Below are 10849 nucleotides of genomic sequence, written 5' to 3'. Positions count from 1 at the left end.
GCCCTCGGACAGTGCTGCACTCCCTCAGTATTGCCCCTGACAGTCCAACGCACCCTCAGCACTGACACTCTGACAGTGCAGTGCTCCCTCAGGACTGATCCGTTGACAGTGCAGCGCCTCCTTGGTACTGACCCTCTGACAGTGCAACATTCCCACTGCATTGGGACTGCCAGTATCAACTTTGTGCTGAATACTTTGGTGGGGCTTTGAACCCATGATTTCTGATCCGGAGGTGAGAGTGCTAAAGCTGATAGTCTCCCTTCAGTGAAGCAAGTACAGTTAAAAGCTACAAGCAAAAACCTTTATTGAAAATGTAGATGTTTTAATTTCACTGTACATTGCTACAAATCCGCAATCCCAGAATAAAATGCCCCCATTAAAATGGTTCACATTCAAATATTTCCACAGCTATAAAATACCAATTAACCCCAAAAATCTGCTGTCCCCATTTATTCATGCGTTGGTTGTTCCCTCCTCTGGGCCACCCAAGTGCGGACTCAGGCTAGAGGGCATCTCACTGCTGAACTTCACTCACCTCATGCATACATTCTTGCAAGGGGTGACTGAGAATAGTGAAGATCCCTTTGTCTGTCGCTGGTGTCATGCTGCAGCAGAATGTTTTAGTGTAAGAAACACCCTAATCCCTGGTTTAAACAAGCTAAAATAATATCTTTACCTAATTTAAATTGCAACATTGAACTTTGAGCTAAAATATAAACTGTATAATCCTGAAGTGTTGTGCAGGTCTTGAACTCGCTCTTGGTGACTGATGCCCATGAAGGTTCCGGAACCGAGTGCTCAGGGGTCGATTGTGCGATCAGTTGGGAGTAAATCAACTCCAAGCTCCTTCGCAACAGAGTTCTAAAAAATAGAATGTTAGTAATTGGGAAAGAAAGGGATTAAAACAGCAGAACCACAATACTGGAGGTAAAAGCAAAATACTGCAGATGCTGGAAATCTAAAATAAAAACAGAAAATATTGGAACTCTGAAGAGTCATATGGACTCGAAATGTTAACTCTGTTTCTCTCTCTATAGATGCTGTCAGACCTGCTGAGTTTTTCCAGCATTTTCTCTTTTTATTCCACAATACTGGACTTTGTCTGAAGGATGAAATTGTGTCAAACATCAATTGATCGAAAATTCAACAGGATAGTTACTGATTTGGTGCAGTTAAGGTCTGCTTGACCCTGTCACATGAAGGCCCTGCCACCTGTGGGTCCTGTCACTTGTGGGTTCTGTCACATGCGGGTCTGTCACACGCAGGCTCTATCACATATGGACTCTGTCACATGCAGACCCTGTCACAGGTGGGTCCTGTCACATGCAGACACTGTTATATGTAGGCCTTGTCATACATGGCCCCTGTCACACACTACCCCCATCAAATACTATTCCCATCACACACAGCCCCTGTCAACCCATGTTTCACAGGGCCTATATGTGATGGGGATGGTGTGTGGTGGGGACCCTGTCACACATGGGCCCTGTCACATGCAGACATGTTACACGCTGGCCCTATCACATGTGGTTCCCATCACAAGTGAGCATGTCATATGTGGTCCCTATCACACACTCTTTCCATCAAACACTGTTTCCATTAAACAGAGACCCCATCACACATAGGCCCTGTCACATGTTGGCCCCGTCACAATTGGGTCCTGTCACGTGCAGGTCTTGTCATTGATGATCCCCATCACACACAGGCCCCATCATACACAACCTCTATTATACACAGGACATGTCACACACGGGCCCAGCCACACAGGGGGTAGTGTGTGACAGGGGCCATGTATGACACTATCTCCATCACACGTGGGCTCCAACACACACCTGCCATTGTCACATGTGGAGCCTGTCACACACAGACCCAGTCACACGTGGGTCCCGTTCCATGCAGGTGCTGTCACACGGAGGCTCTGTCAGAAATGTGCCCCGTCACACACCTTTCCAATCACATGCGAGCCTTGTCACATATGTGCCCTGTAACACATGGGCCCTTTCACATGCAGGCCATATCACACACTGGGCCTATCACACGTGGGCCCTGTCACATGTTAAACTCAGTCTATTACACCTGTAGTCCTTGTGCAGCCTGCTCTTCAGCATTAGTTCATTTCTAATCTCTTGATGGCATGGCAGTCTGGAACTTGTAGCTCTCTCTTATTTTTAATGATTTACATTTATTGCTAACAACTCTGCAATCTCTTTATTTTCGAGCTTCTCTTTGTTGTTCCACAGTCCTGAAAGCCAATGTCCCTCCCCCGCCACCCTCCAGCCCGCCCCAGCACCCAGCTAAATTACCCCCCATCTTTCTAAGGTTTGGCACTTCAGCTTTTTACTGACTGAGTGACAGAGCAGTTGAATTGTAGCTGGACTCTCACCATGTGATTGACAACATTGACGTGATAGGGAATGGCACCATAACGCTCACATTCTGCGATATGAAGGGCCTCTGGGTCTCCAGGGGTCAGCACAGGAAGGCCAGGTTCACTCTGTGAGGGTTTAAGCACATTGTACTGGTGAGCTTAATGTAAACTGAGACATAATCACCCAAAGCCCACACTCACATACCACACAGCAGGCTAAGACAGAGGACAGGATCAGTCAGTGAACACGATCAAGAGATAACAGCTGGTATCTCTCTGCCAATTACTAACACAACTCAGAGAGCCAAACTTTGACAAGAATGTTACACCAGTGGATTTTGCTTCATCTAACAACATGATTGTGTTGTTTTAACATAACATTCCTTTGATATTTCCTAGTTTATTGTAAATCTATTAGTGACTAGCATGGAGTTATACCCAGATTTGTTCACCAGTTAATTGCAGTAGAAATTAAAAGTCTGCAATCCACCATCAGGGACAGGGTGACTGAGTTTTGAACATTCACATGCTGATCAGAATCAGCATGGACTTACATTGGCTGGCTTTGTCTGGTTAATCTTGTTGAGGTCACCAACACGGTGGATGGGATAATGGGCTGAATCGTCCCAGATTTGCAATAAGTGCTGTGTCGGGCGGGTAAAAAGGTTTTACCCCCCGCAACACCCCCCCCGCCCCACCGGCTACAATGGTAGTTTCTCATCGTCCCAAACCCACCACACTAATTATGCATTCCCGGGAAACACGTCGTTTCGATGGCAGACAGACCCTGATTCGTCCGCCATGCCATCACCTCGCCGTTTCATCATGCTGGGTCCTACATTTAAAGTGCAGCTGTGCACACATCTCTCAGTGCTTCCAGACCAGGACTGCTGCAAATAAGACATGGCCCCAAGAGGCAAGAAGTCTGCAGCCCCCAAGTTTAGTGACATGTCCCTCGAGTGCATTTTGGATGCTGTGGAGGCTCGCCATGATGTCCTCTACCCCGCTCTGACCGCAAAAGGGACAGCAACATTACCACTCCGGCTTGGTAGGCGATGGCAGTGGCGACCAGTGCCAATGCTGCACAGGAGAGGTTGGCCATCCATTGCAGATAGAGGATGAATGATCTCATCTGTGCCACCAGGGTAAGGCACGCATCTCATCACACACTCAAGCTCATCACACATTCACTGGCATCTCAATCACAGTCAGCTCAAGGGGCATCAGCACTCACTCTTTCGTATACACCCTCACACCTCCATCTGGCCTCACCTGTTCTGGAGACTACCTTCTCAGCCCTCACCATCTTGAGGCCACTTGCGCAGATCATCTTGTGCCCCCACGCACACTCTAGGATACCCCTCTTCCCCAGTACAGCCCTCACCCTGTAGCCTCTTCCCTTGCCTGAGGCCAATTCTCCCCCTTCCCCAAGCAAGCCCTAGGCCTGCAGCTGTACAAAGCCACCTCCACCTTATGGCTTTTCTGATAGGTAGGGATCTGCCCAAGCACCCACCTAAAAGTGATGTGATGCTGTCTGTAAAGCCTGGCGCTGATGACTGAGTGCTGCCTGAAGCAAGGTCACAAACAAACCTTGAAGTCCTGAGTGAAGTGCAGCTCGCCAGGTGCACGTGGCTTATGTGCAGTTGTGAAACACATTGGCGTACTATCACACCGACATGGGCGGATGATCCAGCGTGGGGGATGAGTCTAGCATGCTAACCTTATAATGATATGCAGATGTATTACAATGAGGTTCCTGACGTCCGATGGCAGGAAATGCGGCCCGCCATCAATGGGCTGAGCGGGCAATTGCAAACTGGTTTCACGCCACCGAACACGCCCAAAACCAGCGGGCATGGAAAATTCCGCCCAATGTCTCTGATGTTGTCTTCTGGAACTTCCAGAAGACATGTGGTAGGGTTTCACATGAGTGGCTCATAAAATGATAGAATGATGCAGTACAGAAGGAGGCCATTTGGCCCATTGTGGCTGTGCCAGCTCTATCCAATTATCCCCTCTCTCTTCTTACTTTTGAATTTGCTTCCATTGCCCTTTCAGGCCGTGCATTCCAGATCACAATTCACCGTGTAAAAAAATATTTCATCATGCTGCCTCAGGTTTTTTTGCCAATCACTTTAAATCTGTGTCCTCTGGTTACTGACCCTCCTGCCACTGGAAAAGGAATAGGCCTATATTCACTAGAGTTTAGAAGAATGAGAGGGAATCTCATTGAAGAGTATAAAATTCTGACAGGGATGGACAGACTGGTTGCAAGGAGGATGTTTCCTCAGGCTCGAGGATCTAGAACAAGGCATCACAGTTTGAGGACACGGGGTAGTCCATTTAGGACTGAGATGAGGAGAAATTTCTTCACTCAGAGGGTGGTGAACCTGTGGAGTTCTCTACCACAGAAGGCTATGGAGGCCAAGTCACTGAATATATTTAATAAGGAAATAGATAGATTTCTAGACTCTAAAAGCATCAAGGGTAATGGGAAGAGAGCGGGAGTATGGCGTTGAGATAGAGGATCAGCCATGATCATATTGAATGGCAGAGCAGGCTTGAAGGGCCGAATAAGCTACACCTGCTCCTATTTTCTATGTTTCTAACAAGAGGTTAGTCAATTTAACCTCGGTGGTAAGAAAGTTTTAGAAATGATAATCCAAGACAAAAGTAAAAGTCACTTGGACAAATTTGTATTAAATTTTAATATCAATATTGATATCTTTAATATCAAATATTAAAGAAAACCAGCAAGGATTTGTTAAAAGCCTATCTTGTTAATTTGCCTGAGAATTTTTTATGAGGTAACAGCAATGGTCGATGAGGATATTGCAGTTATATATGGATTTCCAAAAGGCTTTTGCTAAATTGCCACATAACAGGCTTGTCAACAAAATTGAAGGTCGTGGAATAAAAGGAATAATGGCGGCATGGATATAAAATTGGCTGAGTGGCAGAAAACAGAGTAGTGGTGAATGTTTGTTTTCCGGACTGGAGGAAAATATACAGTGAGGGTTCCCCAGGGATTAATACTAGAAGCACTGCTTTCATTGATTTATCCTTGGGTATGCAGGGCACAATTTCAAAATTTTCAGATGACACAAAACTTGGAAGCATTGTGAACTGTGAGGAGGATAGTGCTAGACTTTAAGTGGACATAGACAGACTGGTGGAGCTGGCAGATACATGGCAGATGAAATTTAATGCAGAGAATTGTGAAGTGATACATTTTGGTAGGTGGAACGAGGAAAGGCAATAGTAAAATTCTAAAGCAGGTGGAGGAACAGAGAGGTCTGGTGATATACTTGCACAAATCATTGAAGGTAGCAGGGCAGGCTGAGCAGGCGGTTAAAAAGGCTTATGGGGTTCTAGGCTTTATAAATAGAGGCATAGTGTACAAAAGCAAGGCAGTTATAATGAACCTTTATCAAACATTGGTTCGGTCTCAACTGGAGTATTTGTCCAATTCTGGGCACCACACTTTAGGAAGGACGTGAAGGCATGATAAAGGGTACAGAAAAGATTCACAGGAATGGTTTCAGGGATGAGGGACCTCGGTTATGTAGATAGATTGGAGAAGCCAGGGCTGTCCACCTTAGAGAAGAGGAGGTTCAAAGGAGATTCGATAGAGGTATTCAAAATTATGAGGGGTTTAGACAGAGTATTTAGAGAAAAATTGTTCCTGTTGGCAGAAGTATCCAGAACTAGAGGACGCTTATTTAATGTAGTTGTAATAGAACCAACGACAATATTAGGAAAAAACATTTTTACACAACAAGTGGCTAGGATCTGGAAATCTTTGCCTGAGAGTGTGGTGGAAGCAGATACAATCATGGCTTTCAAAAGGGTACTGGGTATTATCTGTAGAGAAAAAAATTGCAGGGCAATGGGGAAAGGGTGGAGAGTGGGACTAACTGAGTTGCGAGAGTCAACATTGGCATGATGGGCTGAACGATTCTATAACAACGGAGCATAAACTTAAAACCTGAGCCAGTCTGTTCAGGAGCAATGTCAGAAAGCACTGATAGTCCATTATTCCCACTGATAGTTAATCAGTTATACCTGTTGTTGGGTCTCCTGGACATGAAAATAAATCCAGAACTTTATTCTTATTGCTTCTTTTCAAAAAATGGATTTCCTGTTGAACCAACAAGACGGCTGCTACAAGTCACATGACCACAGGGTTGGTCCTTTGTCTGGGAGCTACCTCCAGGAGTTATAAAAACAAATAGTGGTAATCTCACACCTCATTTTACAGGCCCCTTGTAATCCCGAAAACCAGGAGACTTGCACATCGAAACTCATTATGCTTGCAGAGATGCTCATATGCCCCTCATCATATTTCCGACATTACAGCAGTGATTGCACTTCAAAAGTATTCACTGATTGTAAAGCACTTTGAGGACATCCTGAGGCCATGAAAGGCACTATATGAAAGCAAGTCTTCTAATAGCCATCAAACCCCGATGCCTATGGTGAATAAGGTGTGTCCTTTGTGATTCAGGACTCCTAGGAATGCAATGGAAAGGTTTCCTCTGGTCCATAATATCAGCCCCTCATGTGAGGACTTGGATTAAACAATGATGGGAATTACCTGAGCCTTGGCTTCAGACTCGGGTGAGCGAGAGCTCTACCTGTGGATTTCTCAGTTATCCAAGTGTTAGTTTTCCTTGTACGTCAGACACTAAGCTGATGAAAAGAAAATCTTCTCTGATTTGCTGTCTGTTCTTGCTGCTTCTATCATTTCTGAGTGAGTGGGCAAATGCATGGCATATGCAGCATAATGTGGATAAATGTGAGGTTATCAATTTTGGTAGCAAAAACAGGAAGGCAGATTATTATCTGAATGGCTATAAATTGAAAGAGGGGAATGTGCAACAAGACCTGGGTGTCCTTGTACACCAGTCGCTGAAGGTAAGCATGCAGGTGCAGCAGGCGGTAAAGAAGGCAAATGGTATGTTGGCCTTCATAGCTAGAGGATTCAAGTACAGGAACAGGGATATCTTGCTGCAATTGTACAGGGCCTTGGTGAGACCACACCTGGAATATTGTGTGCAGCTTTGGTCTCCTTATCTGAGGAAGGATGTACTTGCTATAGAGGGAGCGCAGCGAAGGTTTACCCAACTGATTCCTGGGATGGCGGGTCTGACATATGAGGAGAGATTGCGTCGATTAGGATTATATTCACTGGAGTTCAGAAGAATGAGGGGGGATCTCATAGAAACCTATAAAATTCTAACAGGACTAAACAGGGTAGATGCAGGAAGGATGTTTCCGGTGGTGGGGGAGTCCAGAACCAGGGGTCACAGTCTGAGGATATGGGGTTGACCATTTAGGACTGAGATGAGGAGAAATTTCTTCACCTAGAGAGTGGTGAGGAATTCGTTACCACAGAAAGTAGTTGAGACCAAAACATTGTATGTTTTCAAGAAGGAGTTAGATATAGCTCTTGGGGAGAAAGGGATCAAAGGGTATGGGGAGAAAGCGGGAGCAGGCTATTGAGTTGGATGATCAGCCATGATCATAATGAATGGCGGAGCAGGCTCGAAGGGCCGAATGGCTTACTCCTGCTCCTAGTTTCTATGTTTCTATATCACACCTGGGACTGTCCAGACCCATTTCAAAAGGGAACCAAAAGGACATCATTTGCATCTGATAAGCTCACCTCGCTAGGTGTAGCTCCATCTTGTAGCTCTGCCTAGACAATGGCTTCTTGACACCAGACTCTTCATATGGATGCTCACTTTTTCAATAACTAACAAGTTTTTTTTTTATTTGTTCATGGGATGTGGGCATTGCTGGCTAGGCCAGCATTAATTTTATCGCCCATCCATAATTGCCCTTGTTCAGAGGGCATTTTAAGAGTCAACCACATTGCTGTCAGTCTGGAGTCACATGTAGGCCAGACCTTGTAAGAACGACAGATATCTTTCCCGAAAGGACATTAGTGAACCAGATGGGTTTTTAGAAACATAGAAACAAAGAAAATAGGAGCAGGAGTAGCTCATTTGGCCGTTGAGCCTGCTCTACCATTCAATATGATCATGGCTCATCCTGTATCTCAATGACATACTCTCGCTCTCTCCCCATACCCCTTGACACCTTTAGAGTCCAGAAATCTATCCATTTCCCTCTTAAGTATGTTCAGCAACTTGGCCTCCACAGCCCCCTGTGGTAGAGAATTCCACAGGTTCCCCACCCTCTGAGTGAAGAGGTTTCTCCTCATCTCAGTCCTAATGGCTTACCCTGTATCCTGAGACTGCGACCTCTTGTTCTAGACACCAGAGCTAGAGTAAATCTCCTCCTTGCATCCAGTCTGTCCATCCCTGTCAAAATTTTACACGTTTTAATGAGATTTCCTCTCATTGTAGTCAGCCCAATCTCTCCTCATACGATAATCCTACCATCCCAGGAATCAGTCTGGTGAACCTTCGCTGCACTCCCTCTACGGTAAGTATATCTTTTCTTAGGTAAGGAGACCAAAACTGCACACAATACTCCAGGTGTGTCTCACAATGACCATGACCGTGCTGCAGTAAGACATCCTTGCTCCTGTACTCAAGTCCTCTTGCAATGAAGGCCAACACACCATTTGCCTTCTTAACTGCTTGTTGCACCTGCATGCTTGCTTTCAGTGATTGGTGTACAAAGACACCCAGGTCCCTTTGTACATCAACATTTCCCAATCTATTACCATTTAAATAATACCCTGCCATTCTGTTTTTCTTACTGAAGTGGATAACTTCACATTTATCCACATTATACAGCATCTGCCATGTATTTGCCCACTCACTCAAACTGTCTAAACCACCTTGAAGACTCTTAACACCCTCCTCACTGCTCACATTCCCACGAAGTTTCGTGCCATCAGCAAAAAGAATGGCTGGGGCCCAAGCACTGATTCCTGCAGTATCCCACTAGTCACCGCCTGCCACTCCAAAAAGACCCATTTATTCCTACTCTCTATTTCCTGTCTGCTAACCAATTCTCAATCCATGCCAAAATATTACCATCAATCCCATGACTATAATTTTACACACTAACCTCTTATGTGGGTCTTTATCAAAAGCTTTCTGAAAATCCAAATACACCACATCCACTGGTTCTCCCTTATCTATTCTGCTAGTTACATCCTCAAAAACTCCAGTAGATTTCTCAAACATAATTTCCCTTTCATATATCCATGTTGACTTTATCTAATCCCATTGATATTTTCTAAGTGTCCTGCTATCACATCCTTTATAATAGACTCTAGCATTTTCCCTACTACTGATGTTAGGCTAACTGGTCTGTAATTCGTTGTTATCTCCCTCCCTCCTTTTTTTAAATAGTGGGGTTACATTTGCCACCCTCCAATCTGCCAGAAATGTTCCAGAATCTACACAATTTTGGAAGATGACAACCAATGCATCCACTATTTCCATGGCTACCTCCTTTAGTATCCTGGGATGTAGATTGTCAGGCACTGGGGATTTATCGCTTTCAGTCTCATTAATTTCTCCAGCACTATTGTTTTAGTAATACTAATTTCCTTCATTTCCTCCTTCTCACCAGACCCTTGGTACCCTAACATTTCTGGGAAGTTATTTGTGTCTTTCTCCATGAAGACAGAACTGAAGTAGTCGTTTAATTGCTCTGCCATTTCCTTGTCCTCTATTATAAATTCTCCTATTTTGGTCTGTAAGGGACCTACATTTGTCTTCACTAATCTTTTTCTTTTTACATATTTATAGAAGCTTTTACAGTCTGTTTTTATGTTCCTTGCAAGTTTAATCTCATTCTCGATTTTTCCCCCCTTAATCTATCTCAATTCTAAACTGCTCCAAATTCTCAGGCTTGCTACTTTTTCTAGCAACTTTATATGACTCCTCTTTAGATCTAATACTATCCTTAATTTCTTCTGTTAGCCATGGTTGGGCCGCTTTTCCTCTTGTGTTTTTGCACCAGAAAGGAATGTAAAGCAGTTGCAATGCATACACTTGTTCTTAAATATTAGCCACTGTCTATCCACCGTCAAGCCTTTTAATGAAGTTCCCAATCTATCTTAGCCAACTCACGCCTCATGCTTTCGTAGTTTCCTTTGTTTAGATTTAGGACCCTAGTTTCAGATCCGACTACTTCACTTTGCATCCTAATGAAGAATTCTACCATGTTATGGTTACTGTTCCTTAAAGGACCCCACATAACAAGATTATTAATTAACCCCTTCTCATTGCAGAATATCAAATCTAGGATAGCCTGTTCCTGAGTCGGTTCCACAACATACTGGTCTAAAAAATCATATCGTACAAACTCTGGGAATTTATCCGCCACAGTATTATTGCTAATTTGGTTTGCCCAGTCTATATGTAGATTAAAGTCACCAATGATTACTGTGGCACCCTTGTTTCAGGCGTCTCTAATTTCCTGTTTAATGCCATCGCTTACCTTATCACTACTGCTTGGAGGCCTATAGACAACTCCCACTAATGTTTTCTG

At 44.4% G+C, this 10849-nt stretch overlaps 1 protein-coding gene across 2 annotated transcripts in view; it reads right to left on the bottom strand.

The window, feature by feature from the left end:
• Positions 1-279: 279 nt before the first annotated feature.
• The window catches only part of LOC144684243 (putative oxidoreductase YjmC), a 63145-nt gene continuing 52575 nt past the window's right edge, over positions 280-10849 (bottom strand). The window contains exons 10-11 of one of the 2 annotated variants that reach the window (XM_078547880.1): positions 2384-2494; positions 280-861 (exon numbers count right to left, since the gene is read on the bottom strand). In XM_078547880.1, coding sequence (XP_078404006.1) covers positions 799-861; positions 2384-2494 — 174 coding nt within the window. In that variant the 3' untranslated portion in view covers positions 280-798. The remainder of the gene's footprint in view (positions 862-2383; positions 2495-10849) is intronic. The other variant, XM_078547881.1, reaches the window with a different exon arrangement.

This window comes from Cetorhinus maximus, chromosome 9 (genome assembly GCF_964194155.1).
Source record: "Cetorhinus maximus chromosome 9, sCetMax3.hap1.1, whole genome shotgun sequence".
Lineage (NCBI taxonomy): Eukaryota > Metazoa > Chordata > Chondrichthyes > Lamniformes > Cetorhinidae > Cetorhinus > Cetorhinus maximus.
The sequence above is the reverse complement of the archived record's forward strand: the minus strand, read 5'-3'. Positions and strand labels throughout refer to the sequence as shown.